Here is a 27591-nt window from a genome sequence, read left to right as displayed (position 1 = left end):
ATAGCTGCCCATCAGACCCTTTGCAAAATCAGTGGGCAGCTCAAACATCTCATCTGGTGAGACTCATAAGGTCTGTGAGCAGACCTGGAGGGTGATTCTCCCCTCTTCTCTGTCTGCTCTCATGAAATCCCACTGGAGCTCTGTGCCCAGCCCTGCAGCCCTCAACATAAGGAGGATGTGGAGCTGCTGGAGAGAGTGCAGAGGAGCCAGGGAGATGCTCCAAAAGCTGGGAAAACTCTGCTCTGGAGCCAGGCTGGGAGAGCTGGGGGTGCTCACCGGGAAAGGAGAAGGCTCCAGGGAGAGCTCAGAGCCCTTGGCAGGGCCTAAAAGGGCTCCAGGAGAGCTGGAGAGGGACTGGGGACAAGGGATGGAGGGACAGAACAAGGGATATGGCTTCCCACTGCCAGAGGGCAGGAGTAGGTGGGATATTGGGCAGGAATTGCTCCCTGGGAGGGTGGGGAGGTGCCCAGAGCAGCTGTGGCTGCCCCTGGATCCCTGGCAGTGCCCAAGGCCAGGCTGGATGAGGTTTGGAGCAGCCTGGGCTAGTGGAAGGTGTCCCTGCCATGGCAGGGGGTGGGATGGGATGATTTTAAGATCCCTTCCAAGCCAAACCATTGTGGGATTCTACAGTGTCCAAATGTGAGTTCCTCCTTCATCCTCTGCCAGCTCCTTGCTCTGCAGAGCAGCCTCCCTGCAGTGATTCTCGTGGGCGATGCTCTCAGACTTTCTGCATCAATTAAATCTCTGTTTTCCCGTCTTCTGCCAGTTTGGGGATTTGTTGCTCGATCGCCATGGCGACTGCATCCGTGGGACCCTCGCTGAGGGTGAGGCCCCTCCATTAGGATTCAGGGCAGCACTTCAGCCAGCATCACTGGGGACCCTTTCGTGCTGAGCACTCTCTGAGAGCAGGGAGCTCATTCCACTGCAGAAATCCCAGCTGAACAGCGGCTCTTCACAGCAAACGAGGCTGGCTCTAATTTTTGTTAATTATGTGGAAGCAACTCGATTTCCTCGTGAGCCTGTTGTCAGCACAGCCCTCACAATCTATTCCTGGCCAGCAGGATGAGGATGCTTTAGAACCCCAAAGGACTCTGCAGCTGTTTTGCAGAACAACATGGAATAAAAAGGAGCCATTTCCAAAATAAATTTAAAAAAATAGAAAAAAAAAGACATAACCCAAGATGTTTCTCGCAGAACACTGCCGGAAAGATGAGCCATTTGCAAAAAATCTGAGGCCTGGTTGGCAGAAAAGCAGGAATGGGGAAAAAAAACAACAAAACAATCAAAACCGGTGCAGAAAATGAGATTTTTGTAAGGAAAGAGGTTTCTTAGGCAGCTCGCCGGGGATGGTGGCGAAGACACGAGCAGGTGAAAGGCCCGGGGTGCGGAGGAGCAGGAACAAGAACTGTGCTCGCAGGCTTACCACTCGAGGAGCCTCGTTAGCGCAGTAGGTAGCGCGTCAGTCTCATAATCTGAAGGTCGTGAGTTCGATCCTCACACGGGGCAGAGATGGTTTCCTCCTTTTTTTTTTTTTTTTCCTCCCCTCTCCCGCAACCAGACTTCCCCAGTGAAGGGAGCGTTTGTTTTTTTATGGAATTGGAGCAGGAGGCGTGACGGGACGCGGCGAATGCGGCCCCAGCCCCGACCGGCCCGCAGCGCGCCCCGTTACCGGGCACCGGGCACCGGGCACCGGCCCCGCCATGCGCACGGCCCCTCCGCCCGCTAGGCGGCGCGCTCGCTGGTTGTGTCCGTTAGGGACCGGCCCGCTACCTGCGGGGCGTGACGTGACCGGATGAGGAGGCGCTGATTGGAGGAGCCGCGCGGTAGGCGCGGCCTAACGGCGGGATGGGCGGCGCTGATTGGCGGGGCGCTGCGGCGGGCGGGGCCGGCGGCGGGCACGGCCGGCGGTGGGCACGGTGGCGCGCCCCGGGCCCGCGGCCAGAGCGGCGGCGGCCATGGCCGTGTGCGCCCGGCTGTGCGGCGTGGGGCCCGCCCGCGGCTGCCGCCGGCGCGGCGCCGCCAGGGAGCAACGCCGCGGCGCCGCCGACAGCGAGCCCGACACCGATACGGACCCCGAGGAAGCGGGAGGCGGGGGCGTCACGGAGGACGATGAAGCCGCAGAACGCATTGAGGGCGGGCGGCCTCTGCCGCCTTCTATCGAGGCCGGCCCGGCCGGGCGGGCCCCGCTGTCCTTGCTGGAGCTGCCCCCGGAGCTCCTGGTGCAGATCTTCGGCTCCCTGCCCGGTACCGACCTGCCCAGCCTGGCCCGGGTCTGCACCACCTTCCGCCGCATCCTCCGCACCGACACGATCTGGCGGCGGCGCTGCCGCGAAGGTACCGCCCGCCCCGAGGGGCCTCACGGCCCGGGGCTGCGGGGGAGCGCGGGCAGCGGCCGCGGGGTGCCGGAGCGCACCGGGGATGCAGGGGCGCACCGGGGATGCAGGGGCGCACCGGGGATGCAGGAGCGCACCGGGGATGCAGGGGCGCACTGGGGATGCAGGACCGCACCGGGGATGCAGGAGCGCACCGGGGATGCAGGAGCACACCGGAGGTGCAGGGGCACACCGGGGATGCAGGAGCTCACCGGGGGTGCAGGAGCTCACCGGGGGTGCAGGGGCACACCGGGGATGCAGGGGCGCACTGGGGATGCAGGGGCGCACCGGGGATGCAGGGGCGCACCGGGGATGCAGGGACACACCGGGGATGCCAGACGGGAAGGGCAGGGGCGGGACAGGCATTTCAGTGCAGGGCAGGCACAGATTTGGGGTGCGGGCTGCCGTGCTCCACCTGTGCGGGGAAAAGTCTCGGGTCCCCTGGGACAAGGGCCCTTGGTGGTGGCACTTGACTTGAGGCAAAGGGCATCGAGCCGCGGTTGTCCCCCGAGGGAATGAGATGGAAGATGGTGCCTCCAGGTAACATGTCCTTGGGGGAATCCCCAGGACTGGGGATGCTCAGCCCCTGCACCGGGGAGGAAAGGGGGACCTTGGGATTCCTGGAGCCGCGGGGATGCAGCGGGAGCTGGGTCAGGGCATCCTTTGGGGAAGTACACCGCCAGTGTGGAGAGGTTCCAGGTGCGGGTGTGCGTTTTCCAGGAATGTTCTGCTGCCAGGATGCTGTTCTGCAGGAATGTGAAGGCCTGGGAGGTGTTTTTTCCTCCTTACTCCTCATCCTCTTCCTCGCAGCGCTGTGGCTCTGTGTCCTCTGTTTGTTATTTCAGTCCTGTCCCACCTCCCAAGGTCTGCCTTGCTGTGCTCATCCTCTCTCCAAACGCTGCCATCCTGCCAGGGGCTCCTGCTGCCAGCACATGAAGTCATGTGTGCTTTCCTCTTTGCTTTCTGTTTTTTATAGCAGTGAGGGCACGGGGATGAGAGATTTGGGAATGTCAGTGGCTGCCTGCAGTGGGATCTGGTGGAATGCCCGAAACCTTGCAGGAATGAATTTGTGCCTTATCAGCACTATCCAAGAACCTTTGGACAGCACAAAAGCTGCACCTGGAAATGTAAACCAAAGCATTGTTTTGTAGTTCAGCATTGTCCCAATAATTTAACACTGGTTTTAGGAGCCGGGCTAATGAAATGGTGCTAATTCTTTCCTTATACTTCTCTAGTGACATGGAGATTTGTGTGTTTGATCGATGGTTTGCAGAACTTCACTGATTAATTTTTTTAATAGGTTATGATCCTGGCAAAATGTGTACATAGAAATCTGTGTCACTTTTAACTCTAGGCTGGGTTGGCTTGTAAAAAGACTCACTGAATTAGGTCTGAAGGGGATTTACATGTATTTCTCAAATTCATGTCTGCTCTGTGGATTTTCTTTCCAATGGATAAAGCAATGTTCAAAAGCTCAGCTGAAATTTAAGGACATGAAGGAAACAGTGGGATTTGTCTGGCTAAAACTAACCTGGACAGGAAGGGAAGGTATCAAGACAACACTTTTGTCTATGACCCTTAGCTAACTGCCAGGTGAGAGGTGTATAAACCAAATTTTGGTTCTCTTTGCCTGTAATTTCTCCAGTTTCCCACATATCCCTTCCAAGCAGTGACAGAGAATGCTTTGGTGGCTGCTGCTGTGGCTGAGGAGGATCCTGTTCCAAAGGCAGGTGCCCAAGCTGTGCTGAACAGATAAGGGGCAGCTCCTGGCCAAAATCCTCCTACCACGGTGAAACTGATTTTATTCTGGTTTTCCAAGCAGTTCCTCAGCCTGGATTCTCAGGCTGTTTGTGGTGCTTTGCATTTTCTGCTGAGGTAACTTTGAATGGTTGCACACACGAGGATAAAACTGGGCATCGTTTTATGGGTAACCATCAGGTGTTGGTAGATAAATACACATTTAAAGCTTAAGATATTCTGTGCTGTGTTTGTGCACAGCCACGCACTGGTGACTGTGTGATAGTCAACCAGAAAATGCAAACATAAAATGTGATTGTTTTTTGTGATCTTTTCCAAAGCCAGTTCCCACCGGAGCTCAGTGTTCAAGTGTGTGTGTTTGTGTCTGCCTGAGCCTTGTTGTGGGGCTGATGTCCTAAAAACAGAACAGGAGCACGTGTGTGCCTTGCTGGTTTATTCACTCTGCAGCCTCCTGATGATCATGGAATCACAGACTATCCTGAGCTGGAAGGGATCCACGAGGATCATCCGAGCCCAGCACGATGTTCCAGGAGTAACTGGCAGACTTCATCTTGCTGTCAGCTGCGTGTGCAAAACCACTTCTGTTTTTAGGAGCGCGCAGCAGTGCAGAGGCAGGAGAGAATCCTGAAATAATCAGAGCAGAGAGCAGCTTCTCTGGGAGAAGCTCCTGTTGCAGTGCTTTGTTTTGGCCTTCCCCTCGGACAGGAGCAGCCTGGCTGTGCCCCAGGTTGGATGGAGCCCTCAGTCCTTGCAGTGTTGATGTCTTGCTCTGCCTTGCCCTGGGCCAGCCCAGCTGTAGATCAGTCTGAAAACTTGCTGTGATTATTCCAAGAGGACTTGTCTGCCTGAAAGTGGAGTGGCTTTTGCTGCTGGTGGAGCACTGGGGTGAAGCAGGGGGAGTTGTGTGACACTGGCAGAGCTGTTGTCCTTTTATCATTGCAGCTGTTTGGGGTAAACAATGTCTCTGGTTTGCTTCCTTGGCAGGGGAGGGTTGCAGTCACTTCCATGTTTTCTATAAATAGGAGATTGCTGATCCCTGCAGCAGGAGCAGAATTGAAGCTCGTGTCACCCTGGCTGGTGGCCTGACCTACCTTGATTAACACCTCATAGTCCATTTTTAATCTTTCATTTCTTTCATCTTCGACCAGAGCAGGGCAAGTGCAGCAGAGCCCCTGGGACCAGAGCAGCAATGCAGAATAACCAGTTCTAGAGCTCAGAAGAAAAGGCTTTTCTTTGTGAAAGCAACCTCCAGCAGCTTTTGGGCCTGCTGGAGAATGTCAGCCAAGGTGCTGAAGTTTGTGTGGCAAGAGGAGGGAAAGAAGGGTGGGAAATGTGGTTTGCACACTCAGTGAGGAGACTTTTGGGTGGGGTTCAGCTCTTAGAAGACTCCAAGGCATCCGTGCAGGAGCTTGATGCACAAATGCTGCCACAACAGGAGCCATTTCTTGCAGAGCTGTGCCCTCGTGGAGGTGGCTTTCATGAGCCACAAGGCTCCAGCCTCCCTTGGTGTGAGGTGAAAACATTGTGTGATGTGTTCTTTTGTGACTTTTCCTCATCTCTGGTGCCCTTTCCTGGCTTCTAGACTCCAGCTCGGCAGAGCTTGGCTGTTCCTCACTGCTCAGGAAGGTGCTCAGCACTCTCGCCACCCCTCAGGGAGTCTCAGACCTGGCTGCAGGCTGCACAGCTGAAGCTGCCCATCCTCTGCTTTAGGCTTTCCACAAATCTGCATTTATTGCAGATCAGATCTGTTCCTCCATGGTAGCCCCAAGGCTTCCCCTGGAAGAGGTGTTTGGGAGAGGACTGGGTGTGTTTTAATCTGGTTGCTCAGCCTTTGGAAACAAGAAGCCAATTCCAGTTTGTCCACCCGGTACTTTAGAGCTGCTAACCTGAGAATCTCCTGTTTTTGTGGTATCTGGAACAATCCAGTGAGTTTTTATCCTCTCTGTTCTGTGTCCAGCCTTGTGAACGTGCATTTATCCAGGGATAATGGGAAGATTTGATTAGCCAGGACACGGTGGAAGTTCAGTACTGGTGAAGGGGATCAAGCTCTGCCAGACATCCTCATTTCCTCAGAGCTGTGGACGTGCACGCAGCAGCTCCCTGGGGTTGCCATGCTGGGAAAGGCAGCAGAAAAGCAGGAATTTGGGTTTTGATGTGGGCACAGGAGCTACTCCCAAGCTGGGATGGAAGAGCCTTGCTTGTTTTTAAACTCCAGGCTAGTCCTTGCAGGGTGAAGGTGACCCAGCTTCTTTTGGGGAGGAGCAGGGACTGGGAGGCCTGGAAGTGCTGGGAGCAGGGCAGGGGATAAATGCCACTTGCAGAAGTGTTGGTGCAGCTCATACCAAATGGAGACTGCTTCTCCAAGTCCCTAAAATCCCGTGCATGTGACCATGGAAACAGCAGCATGTCCCTGTGTTTGGGAAGTCAGCCCTGCTTATAAACCAGGAGCCTTTCCAGCTGGTCACTGGGAGCCTGAAAGCCAATTTCCATCCTTGCTTTGCAAGCAGGATTAAGTAGCCATTTTCCAAGGGTGTGAATTTCAGTGACTATTAACTCCTTAAAATAAAAATACTTTACTCAGTGAGCTATTGCACTGAGATGCATTTCCTTAAAATAGATTTAATTGCACTGAAGTGGAATTTTCCAGGAAGCTCGAGCCCCTCAGATCTTTCTTGGAAAGGGATTTCAGTTCTCTGTAAAGAAAACTTACTAGATTTATTTTGCTCTCATTATTTTGAAGCCCTACTTGCTGTGAATTTATGTCCCTCTTGCCTTCTGGGTTAAAAGGAGATGGCCTTTCTTGCTTTTGATATTTGAAGGGGTTTTTTTAGGCACCGTGAGCCAAAAGATTTGATTTTTCCCATAAAATGGCCCTGCTGGTTGAGCAGCTGGGTCAGAAGAGCTGCAGTAATGCACTTATGGAGCTCAGCCATCACTGTGGCATTTGCACTCTCTGTAGCTGCTGACCAAAACAGGATAAGAATTCGTTATAAAATTAGTCTTAAAGCACATTAGGATGAGATTATTTTTTTTCTTGATAATACTCTCTTGGATATCTAGTGACGAATAATGTGAAGTAATATAGAAATCCTCAATTTTTGTATTTTTTAAAGGAGTTTATTTGAATCTTTCCAGGTGAGATTGGAATTACAAGCACTTTAACAACAGTTTGGCTTTTATAAAATTTCACTGCAGCTTTTCAGGGGCCCTTGCATGAAGCTGTGGCATCAAATCCCTTCCCAGCCTGTGATTTGGAGGTAACTGCTGCTGGTGGATCTCCCATGGCACACACTTGAGGGATTTATGGATTAGGGAGAGAGCTTTGGGAAGCTGTGGGAAGAGGGAATGTCACTCTGGGTGCTGTTGGAGATTCCATTTGGGGAGGATCCTCCTCCCTTTGCCATGCAGTACAAATCCCTGCCCTGCCTGAGCCCAGGGCTCGTCTCACCTGTGATGCCTTGGGAAGGCTGGCCTGGAACAGAGGCTGGACAGAGCTGAGGAATAAAGCAGGGATTCATTCAAAGGATCTCCTCCATGGATCCACCTTGGGCAGCACAAGAGCCCAGCCAGGGCTGCACCCAAGAGGAAGCAAAATGGTCCCAAAATGAACCCAAGGTGAACCAAAATGGTCCCAAAATGAACCCAAGATGAACCAAAATGAACCCAAGATGAACCAAAATGGACACAAAATGAACCCAAGATGAACCAAAATGGTCCCAAAATGCACGAGCGCTCCCGGGGTCTCTCCCTTGGCTCAGTTCTGCTCCATTTGCACCTTGCAGTTCATTGTCCCGTTCCAGCTTTAGCCCAGGCACTCCCACCCTGCTTGTTTTTCTCTCTGCAGCCCACGCTGTTTGTGCTCCTGGGCTGAGCTTTGGATCATTTGTCCTTGGTGCCCAGCTGGAGCAGGAATTGTTTTGTCTCCCTGCTCTGTGCACAGAGCTCACCATCCCCTGATGTGAACCCAGCCCCACCCACTAAAGCAGCACAGAATGTGAAAAATAGAAAAGCCCAAAGCTGAGGCTTGACTGTGGCCAGGTGAGTTTTGTTTAGGTGCACATGCTGTTCCTGCCCTTTTCCAAGGACTTTCCGATCAGCTGGGGACATTCCACGCTTCCCTGCCCCCCTTGGACATGTTTACATCCCCTGCATGTGTTTACCCCTCACTCTCTCACGTGCAGAGGGCTGCTGGGCAGCCTGGAGGGCTGTGCCAGGGTGGCTCTGCATTGCCAGGCTCCCCGGAGCTGGCAGAGCCCCAGCACTGAGCGGTTTGTTTGTGCTGGACCGTTCTTCCTGCCAGCTCAGCTCTGCTAATTGTGCTTCCCCAGCCCACCGTGGGGCTGAGAGCCCTCAGAGCTTCCTCTGCCTTTGCCTGCAGAGGTCAGCAGGAATTCTGCCGCTGCCCTTGGCATTTTTTGGTGAAGGGCAGTGTGTTTGTTGTGCCCTGTGCCCCCCTCGCCCGTGCTGCTTAGCCAGAGCGTGCTGGATGCGTATTCCCAGGAGACAGGCTGCCAGTAAACCTCTCTCATCGTGTGCTTGCATTTCTAGACAGGAGGAGGCTGAATTAATTCAGGGAAACTCCTGCTTTTCTCAGATTTGAAACCGGGGTTCTCTCCTGCAGCAGCTTTCCAGCATTAGGTGGTGCTTCACAGCCACAGTTGTTGATTCAAGGATGCTCACCGAGGATAGATTTCGTATTTAATGCCTTGATGAGGGGCTGCAGAGATACAGTTTTGTGTCAAATATCTGGCAGGTGTTTGTGCTGCTGAGGAAAGCTGCTGTTTGATCCGTGCTGTTGGTGTCTTTGATGTCAAGGAGCGCACTCTCCTGTGCTGAGATCTGTCAGGGTCACTGCAGCAGGGTGGCATTGTCACTGCTGATTTTTTGGGATCTCCCTCCTTTCATTTCCTCCCTCTGCTCTTCCGAGAATTCCTGGCATCGAGACATTAATACTTTTTTTTCTTTTTTTTTTTTTTTGAAGTTTCTTAGAAGTTTGACGTTGACTTCCTGAAAATGAGAGGAGAGAATCTCATTTTCTGCTTCAAAGCTGCTCCCAGATCTCCAACTCCCTTTGTTTTCGGTGGGTTCTGGAAGCAATCAAAGGCATCTGACTGCACAGCAGCCCTGTCTCCATCTGATCTGCTTTCAGTGTAACCATATTTGTACATGCTGGGGCCTGGTTTATGTCTGTGTTTCATTCTTTTTCGAGCCTCTGACCTTTCCTTCAGGATCCTAATAAGCAGTTTTCCCTGTCGGTACCTCAGCGAGAGTAGATAATTGCTGCGCACAGCGGTGATTTGCTGGGAGCAGGCACACAATCCCAGCTGGAACTGGGGATGTCTCCCACATTTCACGCTCCTCCTGGCCGAGACATGAGCAGCTGGCACTTTGCTGGCTGTGTTTGTGCCTTCTGGTGTGTTTGTTGCAGGCGTTGCTTGTGGATGTCTTGGAATCTGCAGCGGAATCGCAGCCGGTTTTTAAAGCAAAAATCAAATTCTTGGTCTGCTTTGGCAGCTTCAGCAAAGCTCAAATCAGATCTCGGTGGTTGATGTCAAGGCTCCAAACATTTTGTGCCAGAATTGACCCTTTTTTGCTGTGTTGTTGCAGAATATGGAGTGTGTGAAAACCTGAGGAAGCTGGAGATCACAGGAGTGTCCTGTCGAGATGTTTACGCCAAACGTAAGTCATAAAACCAATCCAAATCTTGCTTAATACCAATTTTGAGAGCACAGAAGTGATGAATATTTATTACACTTTGATGGCAGAAGTTGCTCAGACTGACTTGCAAGGATTTCGTTAGGAAGTTGACATGTTTGGAGTTTTATTTAATACCAAGAGTTGGGATTTCTGTGCCTCCCAGTCCTTGGGTGGGAAAAGAGGATGGAGTCTAATTTTTAAATGAAGTTTATTGAGGATTTTTCATCCTGTTTTGCTGTTTTCAGATCTTGCTAAGGGATTAACGGGTATTTTTTCTAAGCCTTGAGCTCAGGGAAAGGAAAATGGCTGTAGGAGAGTGGGATAGGGATGAGCATTCCCTGAAGGAAGAGAGCCTGGCAGGAGCTGTCTGTGTGTTTTGGGAGTGTCTGTGGGTGTGGGACCCTTTAGAACCCTGAAGCAGCAATGACCTCAAGCATTGATCTTAAAGCTGGGAAGGAGAACAGGTAGAAGGGCTTTAATCCCATCTTTAATAGACTTGCTGAGCATCCACAGGAGAATTATTTCATCACCTGGTACCTCTCTTTCCCTATTACCCTACACTAGGGATGGAACTGCCTCGTTGTCCTGCCTGGGAGGGCTGAGTGATGCTGAGCCAGCACACAGATGTCCCCAAAGGAGTCCCATTAACCCTCGAGGCCTCCCTTAGTTCCCATTCAATCCCCTGTCTTGGTGTGCTGGCAGCCACACAGCACACACCAGGTCAGATCTCAGCTCTTCATTGCCATTTTTAAGTGGGACAACACCTCTTCTTGACCTGTAGTCCTTTTCACTGCATAACTTCCATGGTTCAGAGATACTGAAGTGATATTTAGTGCTTTTTATGCACAAATTGTGGGTAAAAATGGCCTTACTGGCTCTGGGCAGTGGTGACTCTCCAGCCCAGTATCTCCCAGCCATGGCTGTGGGCAGGGACGCTGAGGAGAGGACAAGCCTGTGGGATATTTTCCTAAACATTCCCACTGTTTCCAGCTTTCCAGAGTGTTATCAGCTTATTTAGTCAATAACCTGCAATAAATCTGTCTCACACACAAGTTTCCGTGAGTAGTTTTCAAATCCGTGGCATCCATTAGCAGAGGGTCACACTCGACGTGTGAGAACACCCCTGAGATGGCCTTTCCTGCCCTTCCGTGTGAGATCTGTGTTTGTACCCCCCAGCAATCCCAGGCAGGGATGGCAGCTCCGAGGTGGGAATGCTTGGCAGCTGTTCCTGGCTTTCAGGATGCCCCATCTCAGCTCCTCTGCTCAGATTCTGCACTTCGCCCTGTGCCAGGAGCAGTTTGCTGCTGGTGTCACCCCGTTTTCTCTGCTGTCCCATAAACCTCTTTAATTGCAGAGGAGTTAATTTGGGATTACTGTATGGACTTTTCCATTCCCTGAGTGTGCTTCTGTGAGAAATGCTGGGGGAGAGTGGGACCTGAGCTCAGGAGCCTGAAAGCAGAACTAATCCAAGGCCCACGGAGTGACTTGGTCTTCTGGAGGCAGCAGTGCAGAGTCTGAGGAAGGACTTTGATTCCACTTGGAGTTCACTGGATGCCATTTGTAAATAATGTCTGTGGGAACCTGGAACGGTTCTGTGTGAGAAATCCTGCTCAGTGGGCCTGAGGGTGCCAGAAACAACTGGAAGCAGAGTCAGGAGAGAGCTGGACTTCCCTGCGTGGCTGGTGCAGATCCATGGGAGTGTTTGCTGGTGCCAGTGGAGCAGAGTGTGCTGGCACTGACCCTGCTCTGTCTGTTCAGGTATAAACCCCCGGGTGAAGTCGGGGCGTTTTATGAAAATCCTGCCCGACTACGAGCACATGGAGTACAGAGATGTTTACACCTGCCGTACGTACCCGCTGCTGCTGCCTGCACCCAGCACGCCCGGGCTGCTGCATGGACCGTGCCCTGCCCCTGGGACAGCAGGGACGTGCCACCCGGGGTGGCTGGAGCGTGTCAGAGGAGCGCTGGGAGCTGCGGGGTGGCAGGGCACTGAGGGGTGCTGGGTTTTTTTGAGGTGCTTCTCGGAGGATCTCTTTGCGCACAACGGGAGCGCTCACTCTGCTCGTTGGGAATTGCTCCTTTCTTTGAGGAAGTGTCTCAGTTTGGAAAGACAGGGGTCTGCTAAGGAAGGCAGGAGCCTCCCCTGAAATGGAGAATGTAAACCCTCCCCACCCCTCTGAATTGGTATAAATTTTAAACTAAGGCAAAAAATATGGGAGCAGGAAACAACAGTTCTTTACTAGGGAAGAGAATAAAAGGATAAAATAAACAATGCAGTAATCTAAGACAACACTGACAGAGGCAGAACACAGCCTGGCACCCTGTGGGTCAGGGTGCTGGCAGCAGTCCCATTGGAATTGTGGCTGCAGCCCTCCTGCAGTGTCAGGGGTGGTTCTGCTGGAGCAGGGATCCTGTAGAAGGGTGGAGTCTTCCTCTGAAGATCCAGTGGGAGAAGAGGCAGCTGCTGTTCCTCTGGGAATCCAGTGGAGAAGCCGTGCTGGTGTTCCAGAGTCTCAGATTCTATCCAGGTGGGAATGCTTGGCTCCTCCCTCTGGGCTCACATCTCCCATGGGATGCTGCAGTTCTTATCAGCCCTGCAGTGACATTCAATGGCCTCTTATCAGCAGATGGCCCCTCCCCAGGGAGGAGTGATTGTGGAAGGGATAAGGAAACCTGCCCCTTGACAAAAGACAGCTGCCATGCAATGGTAATAGATTACATCTTGCCTTGCAATCTGCAACAGGAACAGATGCCCTGGTGAGGCCTCCCAAAGGCAGCTGTGGACTGGCAAAGAGCTTTGTGGTGATTCAAGTGAGCCACAGTGGAATCCACAGCCCTTTCCAGTGAAAAATGCTGAGTGTTCCCAGTAATCCCCCCCTGCACACTGAATCCTTTTAAGCACCATCTCTGTCTCTAGGAAATGTTCTGCTAATGTTTTAAACATTGTGATTTGCCTTCCTCACTTTGGATAACCTTTTTTCCCCTCCTCGTGTTGTGTTGAGGGAGGAATAGTTAAACCCTTGGAGTTTAGTGTTGAGCAGGAATTGAGGGGGAAGGACTGATGAGTTTACATCAATTAAGGAAGGCAGGACTATTTGGTGTTTATTTAGAGGGGGTGTTGAGCTGTCTCTGATGCTCCTTTGGGTCTGCAGAGTTTGGCAAACTCCAGTTACTAACTCACTGCTGCTTGGGAATGGAGATTTTCACACACATTAATCAGTGAGGGGATGCTGCAGAATTCCCTGTGCTGAGGGAAGCAACCCAGCAGGGGCCATGCAGGGGAGGTGATGGCTTCAATGTGAGTCAGGACAGACCAGCAGCAGGGCTTCTGCAGGAACTGGGACAAAGTTTGGGGTTTGGCAACTTGGGATGCCAGTTCTGGAGCTGGATGGGAAGGAGAAGCAAATCCAGGCTGCAAGATGGATTCCTTTGGAATCTGGATGTTTGCTCCGAACTTAAATGGCATTTAGTGCTCTTTCCTTAGTTGTTATTTCTTTAGCTGCAGCCCCAAATTTCTGATGTCACCCTTTTCTCTTGGAGAAAAGCTTGGATGATTTGACTTGGTGATCTTAGAGGTCTTTTCCAGCCTAAATCATTCTGTGGTTCTGAGCCCACGTGGTTTAAGATGCAATGGCCCATTTCCCCTCTTTCCCCTCCTGTGCTGTCAGGATTTTCCATGGAACTCCTCCCTAGTTCCTGTTCATGCAGGGCCAGCCAGGTGAGCTCAGATCACTTTCCCCAGGGGTTGCAGCTCACCTGGATTACTCTGAGCTCTTCCCACCAGCAGCTCAGGTGTCACCAACCACGGCCCTGCTTTGATTGCTCCAGCTCATTTTGCTTCTGGAGACCTTCCTGTGTCCCAGGAATCCAGGGAAATTGCAGTGGATTGGGTCTTTCCTGGTCAGGACGTGCCCCAGGCAGCCTTTTGTCAGTGGGAGCTTGGCATTCCCTGCTTTCCCAAGCCCATTCCCAGCTGGGTTCCAGCCCCCTTCCCATCTGAAGGGTGTGCAGAGCTGCTTGTGGAACCTGGGGGATATCCAGGCTGGGTGGAGGCTGGCCTGGAGCATCCAGTGGTGTGGTTTTGCTCCATTTGGTAGGATGTGGACTCCGAAATTTGGATAGGCAAGAGGCTTCTCCAGGACTGAACACAGGCAGTGGAAAAGCTTGGAGAAAAGACCCAAGTGCTGCTTTCTTTCGAGGAGCAGGAAGGGAAACAACTGCCAGATCCATCCTGTCTCCTACCAGGGGGAGCCAGAGCTGGAATTCATCAGGTTTTCCCTGCAATTAATATTAGCTGCTGTTTTGCTGGAGCTCAGAGACAGCCCAGGCTTGAAAACTGAGCTGTGTTTTGAGACTTGTTTGGGCCTTTGGCCAAGCACCAGCATTTTCCCCAGTAAGTTCTGGAAGTGGATGGCTTTTTTTTGGCCTCCTGTGTGCAGAATTCAGCTCTGTTTCCTGAAATTGCTCCTAACAGGAGCTGGGCTAGGAGGGACATCCTCATCCTCCTGGGATAGCTTAGTTTTCTGTCCTAAAAAGTAATAATACATTAAAAAAGGCTGGGTGTTATCAGCTCTGTGGCAGACAGGGTAGAAGGCAGATTGTGGTGGGTGGAGCAGCTCATACCATTAATTAATGTGTAATTACTGTGCTGGGAACGGAATTTGCCTGCTTGCCTTAGTGTTGTTTGTGCTGCTCTTGGTTCCCTGGGTGAAACCAGGTCAGTCTGAGATTGTTTACTGCCCAGGAAAAAGGCTCCTCCAGGCCAGTTGGCAGCAGCTCTGGACATCCCTCCCTGCCATCCTGACCTCCCGTAGAAGTTCTCACTTTTGGTGGAATAAAACCACTCCTGTAGTTCTTGCTGTCTGAAGTAATCAATGCAACAAAGCTGCTGGAACAGCTGCACTGAAACACAATTCTTCTTTTAAATTAATGCAGAGGTTGCAGTGAGTTACTGTGGCCGTCTGAGTTGGCCATGGACATGTGAAATATCAGTGAAATTTCTTCTTCCTGGAAACAATGTGCATGCTGCTGTTCCTGCCCAGAGTGCCAGAGTGTGTAATGCCTTCTTGTGAAGGTTGTGTGAGGAAACCAGATGGACAAAGGGGAATTAGATGGACAGAAGGAATGGCTGTGTAAGGACTGGAGGTGAGTGCCATCTCTAAGCTTTCCTCACCACAGGAGGTTTAAGATCATTCTGTAAAAGCTCTTCTTTCCTGCTTGCTGAAACTATTCCTCTGTTTAGGTGGGATTGGAGGGACAGCTGGCTCTGAGATGGCAAACAGGGAAGCCTTAACTGCTAGAGTAGATTTTGAGTGGGTTTTGGAAGCAGCTTTTGGGCACTGCTGGGGTGTAGCTGCCTCTGTGGAATTTTTAAGGCCATGACTGATGTGGCCACACTGCCAGGTTCCCAAGCTGCAGTGATCCATGTGCTTTGCCCGTGCTCCCAGTGGCTGTTTCTAAGGATGCTTAACTCTGGAGCCAAGTTTGTCTAACAAAGCTTTCAAAATCCTCCAATTTCCCTCTGCCTTCCTGCCTTCCTGCCCTTCCCTATTCTTTGTTGCTTTGCAGTGTGAAGCATCGAGTGCATTTTCGGTAACTGGAGGGGGCAGATGCTTTTATTTGTTTTTAGCTCTGGTTATATGGTGTGATTTGCATCAATGGGACTGTGCTGCAAAAGTTTTTTTGGGAATTCCTGCTGAGGTAGGTGGTTCTGCCCTTCACAGGGCCAGGAATAAAGAGCACAAATACGTGTGAGCTTGGGGGAGGGCTCGGCTTGCACACGATCACTTTTCCTGGGTGAACGATGCAGCTGTGGGTGCTGCGTGCAGCCTGGCAGCAGGGATTTCGTTCCCAAAATCCCAGTTGCTGGGCTGGATGTGCTCACGGAGTGTCTCCCTGTTCCCCAGTGCTGCACCGCTACCGCCACATCCTGGGCTTGTGGCAGCCGGACATCGGGCCCTACGGGGGACTGCTCAACGTGGTGGTGAGTCAGGGCCTCCTCCCTGGGCTTTTGGGGCTGACAGCTGGTTTTTTACACTTTGCACACCTGGCAGCCATTCCCAGACCACTGAATAGTCCCCCTTGAGTGGGGGATTTGGGTGCAGAGGGTGCTCTGTGGTTCTTCCCTGCTTCCTCTTAGAATTCTTCCTGATGCCTAACCTTTCACAGGGAAGGTTGTTAAACACAGGGGGGGCTGCTCAGGGAGAAATCCCCATCCCTGCAGTGGATGTGGCACTCATTGCTGTGGGTGGAGATTGCTCACAGGCTGGACTCGATGGTCCTGGAGCTCTTTTCCAGCCTGAATGGTTCTGGGATTCTCATCATCACCACCTTTCCCCAGACAATTTTTATATTTCAGCTCCGCACCAAACAGCCCCAGGAGCAGGTGGAAAACATGATCAGTGTTTGAGGGAAAGGCTTGATTTAGAGTTTGACACTGATATTCCAGTGGCTGGCACAGGAATCTGTTAATTTACTTCATTTTCTTTGCCTGCAGCTGAACCTTTTGCAAAGGGCTTTGCAGCTGTGTGCTTGGCAAACCTTTATCCCAGCCCTGAGCCTCATGCATCAGGTGTAGAGTGGCACTGGTGCAAGATCTGTGGAGCCTGGCAGCTCTGGTGCTGCTGGGAGAGCACTTAATGAACAACATTTGACTCTGAACTGTGAGAGCTGAGCCAGGAGTTTGCCTGGAGCCCTTGTTCTCTGCACCAGGGTTCACCAGCTGCCAGCTCGAAGCAGAACAAATCACGAGGCCTTTGGGTTTTGCAAGATTCTGTTGCATGAACTGGCGTAAGAGGGCATCCAACTGCATCAGTGCTTCCCCTGTGACATTATAAAGACTCTGTCCCAGATCTCTCTGTTTGGAGAATATCCTGCCCCTGGAGCTGCAGGCCCTGAGGGGAAGGATTCTGGTAGGTGAGCAGGAAGGGGGCTGTGCCTCTCAGTTGAGGAGAGTTGCTCCCAGTGTTCTCTGAGTAATAAAACCAAATAATTCTTCATCTAAAGAGCAGGAATAGTCATGGGAAGCAGAATACCTGCCAGCAGGAGCTCTCAAACCAATTAGTCTGACTTGCTGTGTGGTCTTTCCCTCTGGATCCTGCACTCCAGGCGAGTCATTTGCAGCAATAAAGGCCTGAGCTTCTTCCAGTGGTGCAGGAAGCCTTGTAAAGAAACCCTCCTCACCCTGGGAGTGCACATGGGCTGGGTTAATGGCTGGAAAGCTGTTTGGGAATGCAGCAAGCTGTTCTGCAGCTCCTGGGCCACGAGAGGCCTCAGAGGTTGCTGCGGACTCCTAAGGAATGCTGCCAGGCTGATCCCCTGGGCTCTGTGTCCTGTCCCTCTGCAGGTGGATGGTTTGTTCATCATCGGCTGGATGTACCTGCCTCCTCACGACCCTCACGTGGATGATCCCATGAGATTCAAGCCCCTCTTCAGGATCCACCTGATGGAGAGGAAATGTGCCACGGTGGAGTGCATGTATGGCCACAAGGGACCTCATAATGGCCACATCCAGGTGAGCTGCTCTGCCTCCCTCAGCACCGTGGGTGCACTTTGGCTCTGGAAATGGATCCATTAGAAAGCTGGGAGAAATTGATTTCAGAGAGATGGCTTTCACCACCCTGCTGTGTGTGGGCAACAGCTTTACAACTCATTATGTGTCTGACAAGTTGTGTGGGCTGTTCCCTGCTCTGAATTTGTTCCCTGGCAGTGGCACAGCCAGGCTGTTGTGCTGTTTTCTGTTGGGCTGGGAGCACCAGGGTGTGCACAGGCTGGGGAAGGGATGTGTGAGCTGGCCTTGGGCAGCTGCAGAGTGGGCCCAGGCAGACACAGACCTGCTCTGCAGCTCTCTCCACGGTGAGACCTCGAGAAGGTGATGCAGCATCCATTGGATGCTTTGAAAAGCTTTCTGACAGATTTTCTTTAAAGGAAGAAGCTGAAATAGGGAAGCAGCTTAAAACTATGATTTTCATTAGAGTGCATTGAGGTTTTATTGCTTTTATTTCTCTGTTCTGTAGCTGTTGCACTGGGTAGCAGTGAATGATTTCTCTGTTGTAGTGAATCCAGCAATGTTTGTTTTGTAAAGCGTTTACTGGGAGCAGTCTTAGCTGCATCATCCCAAGCATCTCTCAGCAGCTGTGTAACCTGTTCAATTCTCCTCCCTGGCAACTGCAGATTGTCAAGAAGGACGAGTTCTCCACCAAGTGCAACCAGACAGATCACCACCGGATGTCAGGGGGCAGGCAGGAGGTGAGTGCTCTGCCAGGGCTCTCGCTGAGCCTCTTTGTGTGTCCCCTTCCTGAGATCAGCTCTCAGCTGCTGCCTTTCTGATTTCTGTGTGATTGGGCATCTGTGATCCCCCAGGCTGGGGGCTTTTGGCTCATTCCCCGTTTCAGGCAGTTTTCTGTGTCAGGCTGCCCTTTGAGCCCCAGCTCTTTGACCTTCCTCCTGTTTTGGTAGCAGACCTGTCAAGGGAGGGTCAGCAGCACATCTTGGCCATCAGCAGCACTCCAAGCTCTGATCTCAGTGGCGTTGCTGGCTGTATAATTAAGATCTTTCAAACACAGCAAGCAGCAGCTGCACTTGGAGACCGGCTGGTCAGCGAGGCACCTTCCCACTGCTTGCCTTGCTCGAGGGATTAAAAGCTTCATTTGGTTGTTTCTCCTGTGCGTGTCAGCTCTGCCCAGCAAGGCAGATTCCTGAGTGAAAAAGCTGTGTTTAAATGCAAGTATAAATGGCAGGATGAATACCTGTGCCAGGTACTGCTGTTTGCTTCCAGCTGGTTCCACGTGACAAATCTGATATTTCAGCTGCTTTCTGAGGAATGCTGTAAAATGCCTGCCTGCTAATGGGAAACAGCTGGGTGAAAGGTTTAGTTAAGTGTTTTCTGGTGCTGGAGCAGATGAGAAATGCTTTAATACTTTCAAAGCACCACGTTAAGTGTGCGTGGCTTTATGGAAATTGGAGGATCTGGCTTGGGAAGATAAAGGAGGCAGGTTTGGAATATCACTTGGCAGGCTGCTATCTCACTGTAAGCTGCTATCACACCAACTCATGGCAGGGTATTAACTTGTCAGAGCTGCAGTTGGGGTACTTCAGGAGATGCTTTCAAAGCACCTTTTGGATTTAGATGCATCAGTATTAAATCAGCAGGATTTAACCTCCTAAACCCTCAGTGCTTTTCAAAAGCTTTTTTTCTTTTATGTTGAGCATGTCAGGACAGGGCACAGGAGTCAGCTTGTGGGCACACAAATGAGTTACTGGGAGAGAAAGAGTAGATGAGCTACTTTGCAGTGGCAGGCCACGCTCACGCCTTTATTCTGAGGAGATTTATGCTTCTACCTGGGATTTATTTGAGGGGGAGCCTGTTTATTGTGTGATCACCATAATCACTATTTGTTCAGCATATTTCCAAGCCGACGCGTGCTTGTTCCCAAATCCGGCCGCGTTTCCCTGTCCTTGGCAGAGGATGTGCCCTGTCTGTGGCTCTGCCAGTGAAGCGTGCTGTCACGGAGTCACACAGTGAAGCCATCCTGGGGCACACCACTGAAGTGACCTCATCCTCCCCCTTTTCTCCTCGTGCTGCAGGAATTCCGGACGTGGCTGAGGGAGGAGTGGGGTCGCACTCTGGAAGACATTTTCCATGAACACATGCAGGAGCTCATCCTGATGAAGTTCATCTACACCAGCCAATATGAGTAAGGGCTGCTGTAACTTCACAAGCACGCTCTGGAGCGTTTTTCCCCAAGATGGGGTTTTCCATGGGCTTTCACAGCCAGAGCAGTGTTGTGTCTCTGCAGTGCTTCCCAGCTGTACAGGGAGATGAGGTGGAACGACAGCAGTAGGAACAGGATTCCAAGTTCTACACAGTAACTATGCACAGTAAGGTGCTTTTGAGTCATTTAACTCTGTTTAATTTGAAGACAGAGCAAATGCCTGTGATCCCAAGGAGTGTCTGGTTATTATCCATATTAGCCAGTGTGCTCTGTAGTGCAGGAATTAGAGAGTCCCTGAGAAACTGGGGATTTTAACCAGCTCTCCAAGCTTCTGTTAGCAGCCACCTCACTGTAGCAGATGTTTAAATATGCTCCACTCTCAGGTTCTCTGGGAATCTCAAGGGCTGAGGAAGTTTCCTTGCTGCAGGAATCTCCTGCTGTGCTCACGAGGATGGTGGGGAGAGCAGCGCAGGGAGGGAGGAAGTGCTTGCAGAGCTCTGAAGCAAATCCTGATCTTGCTGCAAACACAGATCCTGCCTGTCTTGACAACATCCCCAAGCTGCTGGAGGAGCAGAATAAAACACAGTGCTGCTGGGGAGGGGTTTTTTCCTTGACTTCTGTGGTGTTTTTCTCTTGCACAGCAACTGCCTGACGTACCGGCGCATCTACCTCCCCCCCAGCAGCCCCGAGGACCTCATCCAGCCTGGCCTCTTCAAAGGCACCTACGGCAGCCACGGCCTGGAGATTGTCATGCTCAGCTTCCATGGGAAGAAAGCCAAGGGCACTAAGATCACTGTGAGTGCATTTTCCTGGCTCTCAGGTGCGTGTGGAAGTGTTCTCAGTGGATGTGCAGGTTTCTGCCTGGGAGCTGGCAGCCCAAGCCCTGTTCCCCGTGGGGATTGGTGGCACTGGGTGAATCTCAGCACACACAGAGTGACCAGGACCTGCTCTGCAAAGTTGCTCCTGGCTCCCATTTCCTTTTCTTTCCCTTCCAGCTGTATTCTGTGAGCAGCTGGTAGCGGGTCACTGGAGATCCCCTCTGTGTGTGTGAGGAGCAGGTACCAAATGTTGGCAGCTCTTGACTGAAGTCAGACAGGGGAGCTCCTTTCCTCCCTGCAGGGAGGGATTCTGCAGCTGCAGCTTTGACTTTCTTTCACCCTTGCAAGTACAGCTTTTGATTTAAAGTTCTGGTTCTGGGAAGGGGAAAGCAGAGATGGCAAAAAAAGTTCAAGCAGGGTTTTTTTTAATTGCAGCTTGGTGATTGTAGAACAGGGTGAACTATTGGCACGTTCAGGTGGTGGCTCTGTAGCACCTGGTGTCTGCAGCTGTGCTGTTCCTTCCTGTCCCCAGGGAGATCCCAACATCCCAGCTGGACAGCAGACTGTGGAGATAGACCTGGCACATCCCCTGCAGCTGCCTGACATCGAGAACCTGCGTGACTTCAGCGAGCTGTCCCGCATCGTGCTGGAGGTGCAGGAGCAGGTCCGGCGGGAGGAGCAGGAGCGGGAGCAGCAGCAGGAGGAGGAGGAGGAGCATTCCCAGCAGGCTGCCTCCCAGCCTGCCAGCCCCCTGGGAGGAGAAGGTGCTGAGGGGGAAGAGACTGCAGCTGGGGCAGAGGGAACGACCCAGGACAAGGCCCCAGCTTCCCAGCCCTTCGTGCTGCCCATGGGAGTGATATCGAGGAATGAGGATTATCCCCGCACCTGCCGAGTCTGGTAACTCTGCTTTTATGGCTGATTCAATTTGGAAAGGGAAGGGGAAATCTTTGAGGTGTGTCCCCTGTATTTGTGTGCTCTTTACCTGCCTGTGGATCTCCCAGCCCCTTGGGCTCAGATTTCACAGAATCCCAGAACGGTTTGGTTTGAAAGGGACCTAAAATCCCATCTTGTTCCAGCCCTGCCACGGGGCTTCCACTAGACCAGGTTGCTGCAATCCCTGTCCAGCCTGGCATTGAACATTTCCGGGGATGTGGAATGCACTGTCTCTGGTTCCTGCCTCTGCTGCCCAATTTCCCACACTTTGGTTTGTTCCCTCTCTCACCACGCTGTCATCTGCCATCCCACGTCCTTGCTAGATTTACTTCAGAAGCTGGCACCTCTCCTGAATTCCACACACCCCCCCTTTTTTTCTGTGTGTGTTTTATGTCCCAGAGCTGCTCAGCTCATATATTTAGAACTCTTGAAGCTGCTTCCCATTCCCATGTGTGTCATTCATGTTCCTTGGCTGTTGGGAGCACAGTGCTCTCTCCCACCTTTCCCTGGCCTCTGGTGCCTTGGGGCAGCTCTGGCAGGTGCTGAGCACCCCGGGCAGGAGGTGCAGGCATGCAGAGAGCTGTGCTGAATGGGAGCTGGAGTTGGTGAGGCAGCACACTAAATGAAGTGTGGAAAAAGAGCCCAAAAGCTGAGGCTTAGACAGGTGACCTTCAGCCAAACATCTGTGCTCATGGAAAAACCTACCCAGAGCTGGTTAATCCCAGAAGGCTCCTGCTGTCACAGCTCAGTTGTGTTTGGATAAAGCCCTGCTCCACCTGCTGCTTGCTCAGAGCTTTGACTGACCTTTATTCCTCCTCAGGTCCTGGTAGATTTTTCTGCTTTTTAGATTTTTTCTCTCCCTTCCCTTAGGTTTTGCCTCTCTGGTTGCGCTCTCAGCACGCCTTTGCTTTCCTGGAGCATTGAGCTCGTGCTGATCCTTGAGTTGCTCAAGTTAATCTCAGATGGGTTTGAGGGCTGAACTGCTGAAAAATCCATCTTTGGTGTGCAGGTCCTGATTAGGATAACCCAAAGCAGGAAGCTGCAAATACAGGGAGTTCCTTGTCCTAATACAAAAACCGCGTGTAAATCTCGCTGCTCTGTCAGAGGGGCTTCACCAGAGTTTTGTGCTGATTTTTAACCAAACACTGGGTGATCCTGGCTGTTCTCACACCTGTTTTGTCCTCATCCCCTGGCAGTTTTTACGGGACAGGCCTCATTGCTGGCCACGGCTTCACCAGCCCCGAGAGGACGCCGGGGGTGTTCGTCCTGTTCGACGACGACCGCTTCGGCTTCATCTGGCTGGAGCTGAAATCCTTCAGCCTCTACAGCCGCATCAAGGTCTCCTTCCAGAACGCCCAAGCGCCTTCCCGGGAGGCCTTTGATGAGATGCTCAAGAACATTCAGTCCCTGGCTACTTGATGGGTGTTTGTGGTGAAGGACAGGGCTCGGGGTGGCCGAGGCTGCTGCGCTCCCCAGCCAGGCTAGGGCGGGGAGTCCTCGCTCTCGGTACCTCTGGATAGAAGCATGCACTTTGAATAAAGCCTTTTTACCCCAAATGTACACACATCCCACGTCAGACATCCCTGACTGCCCTTTCCTCTGTGCTGCTCCACGCTGCTTCCCAGCAGTCCTTGTTTCCCAGGCTGTGCTTTGGAGAGCTGAAGGATCCTGCAGAGGAGGGAGCAGACCTTCCTTAGTGCAAAAAAAGGGAATGTATTGGGACAAAACCAACTTCTGGGCAGAGCTGGGCAGAGGAACAGGCAGTGACAAAGCACATCCTCCTCTCCTGAACCTTTCTGTGGGTGCAGCATTGCCAGGAGAGGCTGGTGGGGTACCTGCATCCTTGCTGATTGCAGTGTGGGGTTTCCTCTGGAGAATTCCCTCAGCCAGGGCAGGATCCCCACTGCAGATGAGTGTGTGCAGCTTTGTCCTGGCTTCTGGAGCTTGATGGATTTGCTGTCCCTGGAGCTCCAGGTCTGGGTGTCTCCCTGAGACCAGAGATTATTTTTTTTCTAGCAGGTGGAAGGTGTGGGACTGGAGATGGGTGTAAACTGCAAAAGCTCTGATGTGTTCAGACTGGTTTGTACCTGAAAGGTTTTCTCTTGCAGAGTGGGTCTGAAAAGGCACAGGAAGGAGCCAAAAGAAACCCAGCAGCTGTGAGAGGAGCCCAGTAGGCTCCAGCTGGGCAGCAGAAGGTGCCACATGTCACTGGTGCTGTGTGTGACCCCTGGGCTGCCATTCCTGTTCAGGTTGCCCTTCAGAGTCCAGAGTGACAAGGGGTTGTCCTTGTACTGTGTGGCTTGTGTCTCCTGGAGTGGTGGGTGCTGCTCCCCCACTCACAGAGCCCTTCTTTCCCTTTCTGGTTGCACTTGTTTGATCCCAGATGGTTTTGTGGCGGATCTGAGCTCCGGTGGGAATTGTGTGCTGCAGGCAAGGGAGCAGATTCCCTTCAGGCTGTGCTCTGCAGGGAAATCCTGGCCAGTGCTCATCTCCAGGCTGTGGGTTGTGCTGGAAACCATCAGCACTAACTCAGGCCTTTGTTGCAGCTGCCCTCTGGCTGTGGTGACAAACTCCAGGTCCCTTCTCTTCCCCCAGATCAGTGTCTAACCCCTGCTGTTACAGCTCTGCAGTTTTAGGTCTGTAAATGTGTCTGGAGCTGTGCTGGGAGGTTTCAGGCCCCTTCTGTGGAGACGTTTCAGTCCCTGCCTGGTTCCAGTGCCTGTGAGCAGCTTTTATTCTCACTCTCACAAGGGCTTCTTGCCATTTCTGCCTCTCCTGTGTTCCCTCAGCTGTGTGAGAAGCCAGGCTCCAGCAGAGAACACAAGCAGCAGCTCATGTCACTCACAGGATTAATTCCTGTCTCTCTGGATGGATTTCTCCAGGCCTCTGGGAATCTGAAGGTGCTTTAGGGCACTTTTTGCTTTGTTTCCTGCAGCTTGGAGAGGAGGGGCAAGCCTCAGTGTTGGGGGTGAGGAGCAGCTACAGGCCTGGAGAATAAGCTGGGAAGGGCAGGGTGGTTGTGGAGGTTTTCCTGCAGAGGGAGGAACCAGCTGGGATCTCACAGGGCTGGGAGAGAGGGAGAGGCTCCTCTCTGTGCCTTGAGTGGGCAGAGGGGGGACCTGGAGCTGGAATTGGGCATCTCAGCCCTGTGCTGCAGCTGCTGAGCTCTGTGCAGGGCTCCTGCCTGCTCTGCAGCCAGAGCTTCCCAGGTTGGTGCAGGTTTCTGGGGCAGCTGAAGATGTTCAGTGCTGGGTTAATGGTTGGATTCGATCTCAGAGATCTTTTCCAATCTGAATGATTCTGTGATTGGGACTTTATTTGGGATCTCAGTGGCCTGTTTATGCTGGAATTTGCTGTTAGGCTGCTGCAGTTCTTCCTTGTGTTCTAACAGCCCAAAGGGATGGGGATGTCCCCTTGGGCAGCTGTTCCCATTGCCTGCCCCTAAAACCAGCTCTTCTTCAGCTGCATCTGTAGCTCTGCTTGCAGATTCCTCCCCACTTCAATATCCCCACCAAAAAAAAATCCTAAAATTTTACACAACTGACTCGATAATTTTTGCTTTTGGCTTTTAAATTACAATTAATTTTTTTTAAAATGGAGATTAAAATCCAGATTGCATTGATTGCCCTGCAAGTACCTGAGGCTTGAGTGCCTCTCCCAGATACTGACCTGTCTGGAGCCTTTGTCCTTTGTCACCTGGGCGAGGTGTCACCTGTTTGCTGTTGGTTGTGCATCTGCTCTTCTCCAGGCTGCCTGTCCCTTCTGAACCTTTCCAGTGGCAGTGCCAAGGGTCTCCTGATGGCCAAACCTGCTTGGCTGGCTGGAGAGAAGGGCTTTGGTGGTGGCTGATGCCCTGTGGGAATTTTCCCAGCTCTGCCTTGCCCCTGTAGTGGCATCTTTTTATTTATAACTCACCTGGCTGGCCTCAAAATGTCAGGATAGTTCCTGATTAAAGGGAAAACTGCTGGTACCCCCTGGCTTCATTCTGTCTGGAGCAAAGGAAGTGGCAAATTTTGTATTAATATTCCTCTGATGCCTTTTCTCACCTTCTGCTGCTCCAAGCCTGGCAGGCTTTTGTGGCATTTCAGAAGAAAATTCCTTCTGCTTTGGTGAGGGTGAGGAAAGCTGAGGAAAGCATGCAGTGCAGATGGATTTGGGAATGCTGGGATGCTCCTGTGCCTGTTCCTTTGTGCACGGCCCTGTCACTGCTTCCAGAGCAAGGCAGGATAAGATGGAGTTAAAACTCCCAGCTCTGGAACTGTTGGGAAAGGGGAGGCAGATTCTGGAGCAGGCAGTTTGGATGTGATCCCCCATTGGGAAAGGGGAGGCAGATTTAGGAGCAGGCAGTTTGGATGTGATCCCCCATTGGGAAAGGGGACACAGATTCAGGAGCAGGCAGTTTGGATGTGATCCCCCATTGGGAAAGGGGACACAGATTCAGGAGCAGGAAGTTTGGATGTGATCCCCCATTGGGAAAGGGGACACAGATTCAGGAGCAGGCAGTTTGGATGTGATCCCCCATTGGGAAAGGGGAGGCAGATTCTGGAGCAGGCAGTTTGGATGTGATCCCCCATGGTGGGGGGATGCTCCTGCTTTCCCCGTGCTGCCTTTCCTGGTGGGAAGCTGTGCTGACAGGGCTTTGCTGTGCTTGGTACAGGCTGTACCAGCCCTGCATTCCCCTCTGCTCGCCCAAATCCCAGTTTTGCAGCCCTGGGGATCTTTGTGAGAGCTGTTGACAGGGATAATGTGTGCTGGGGCCCTGCAGATGGTGATAAATCTCTGCTGCCGACGGCTCCTCGTCCCTGTGGCTCCGCAGGAAATCCTGGGGACAATTGGCTGGATTTCTTCAGCCCAGATGGGTGGAAAGTGCTGGCGAGGATGGAAAACAACTTGTCAGGGGTAGGAATACTCTTGGCAGGAGCCTTTTGGATTAAACAAAGCCTTTGCAGGGAGGTTGCAGAGCCCCAGTGGCCACTGCAAGACCTGGGGCTGAATTCTGGCTCGGGGACAGCTTGGGGACAAGTGTCTGGTTCATGTGCTGAGGATGGTTCTGCTCCTCCATCCTGCTCCCTGTCTTGTCAGAACGCATGGATTTGGCCAGCTGGGAAACGGGAACATCCAAGCTCCACTTTGTTTGCCTGCTCTGAGAGCTGTGAATGTGCTGTGCTCAGCCTGCTGGCCGTGGGGGACTCGCTGCCCTGCACAGGGATTTGTCAGGCTGGGTTTTACCGAGGAGGGGGGAAAAGGATGGAATTGTTTGTGAATTTGGGTGTCAGCTGCGCTGTGGAGTGGGGTGGGACAGCAGCCATGGGAGGGCAGCTCCTGAGTGAGGAAACGTGTGCTGGGAAAAAGGGAATTCCATGCAAACGTGCCTGGAGGTGTCAGCTCCCAGGAAAAGCCCAAACCGCAGCTGGCTCCGTGTTTACTTTTCAACAAGGATGACTTTTCCTTGCTTTTTTAATTAATTTAAACCTAGTGGAACTCGATGGGAGTGTTGGGTGTCGTGTGGAAATGGGTTGTTTAGGCTCAAGTTGCTAGTTTAGGGAATGATAACGTGTTAACTCTGTCTTGTAGCTGGCTGCTCACGTGGCCACCGACCCTCTGTGCTGTTCAGCCTCCAAAGGCTCCTGCTGCCCTTAGCAGTGGGACACTGAATTATTTGGGATGTGCAGTGGAAGAGAGAGGTACCAGACTGTGAGTGCCACTGGCCTTTGGCCGCTTCGTGTGCTGAACTAAAATTGTGTGGTTCTGGTTTTTGTTTGGATTGCAATCCTTGGAACTTTTGAGGCAAAGAGCACTTGGCTCGACTGTGTTCATTAGCTTAATTAAAGCAATCTGCACTTTTGTTTTGTCATTGATTACTCCCCCTTCCCCCTTCCCTTGTGTATTTTGCACTCACCACTTTAACATGACTCTGATGGGTTCATCTGGGCATTTCCTGTAGGTTTTGAGTGTGGATAGGTCTCTATAAAAGTATTAAAAATGAAGGTGAAGCATAAATCCCTGCTTTGTACAGAGGGCAGTGGGGGGAAGCCATTGGACATCCACCACCACAAATATCCATGCGGAACATGATAAATTGCATTTTAACCACCTCACCTGCCCAAGGGCTGGGGGTTTGCCTGTTCTTTTCTTGGTGGCTTTGAGAGGAATGGGATGTATAAAATCAACACCTGGCCTACTTCACTGCAGGTTTTGGAAAGCTGAGCGAGCTCTGTGTGTTACTTTTACACCTGATCATTGTTACCCAAGGAGCCTTTTCCAGTTTCAAATAATAAAAAGCAAAGTTTTGTGAACTCA

General features: G+C 52.1%; 1 protein-coding gene and 1 non-coding gene across 3 annotated transcripts; both read left to right on the top strand.

Moving 5' to 3' along the window:
- Window positions 1-1433: 1433 nt before the first annotated feature.
- On the top strand, window positions 1434-1506 carry TRNAM-CAU. Its single transcript has one exon. It is a non-coding gene; the product is annotated as a tRNA-Met (tRNA).
- A 406-nt stretch (window positions 1507-1912) lies between these two features.
- Window positions 1913-27591, top strand: FBXO31 (F-box protein 31). Of its 2 annotated transcripts, XM_038148078.1 has the most exons (10): window positions 1913-2334; window positions 9738-9809; window positions 11586-11672; window positions 15734-15810; window positions 17173-17340; window positions 18000-18074; window positions 19413-19522; window positions 20182-20335; window positions 20891-21255; window positions 22488-27591. In XM_038148078.1, the coding sequence occupies exons 1-10, from the start codon at window positions 1956-1958 to the stop codon at window positions 22708-22710; spliced, it is 1710 nt and encodes a 569-aa protein (XP_038004006.1). In that variant the 5' UTR covers window positions 1913-1955; the 3' UTR covers window positions 22711-27591. The 2 variants fall into 2 exon arrangements, with proteins under 2 accessions (XP_038004006.1, XP_038004007.1); XM_038148079.1 differs by lacking the exon at window positions 11586-11672 and having other exon boundaries at window positions 1914-2334.

The sequence above is a fragment of the Motacilla alba genome, chromosome 11 (genome assembly GCF_015832195.1).
Source record: "Motacilla alba alba isolate MOTALB_02 chromosome 11, Motacilla_alba_V1.0_pri, whole genome shotgun sequence".
In the NCBI taxonomy this organism is placed as follows: domain Eukaryota; kingdom Metazoa; phylum Chordata; class Aves; order Passeriformes; family Motacillidae; genus Motacilla; species Motacilla alba.
The sequence above is the reverse complement of the archived record's forward strand: the minus strand, read 5'-3'. Positions and strand labels throughout refer to the sequence as shown.

What these genes read in the sequence shown, in the direction of transcription:
- FBXO31 (XM_038148078.1), top strand. Translation starts at nt 1,956, where the DNA reads ATGGCCGTGTGCGCCCGGCTGTGCGGCGTGGGGCCCGCCCGCGGCTGC. An exon ending in GGGGACTGCTCAACGTGGTG is followed by an intron (nt 15,811 to 17,172) that starts GTGAGTCAGGGC and finishes GTCCCTCTGCAG; the next exon opens with GTGGATGGTTTGTTCATCAT. An exon ending in CCAAGGGCACTAAGATCACT is followed by an intron (nt 20,336 to 20,890) that starts GTGAGTGCATTT and finishes TCCTGTCCCCAG; the next exon opens with GGAGATCCCAACATCCCAGC.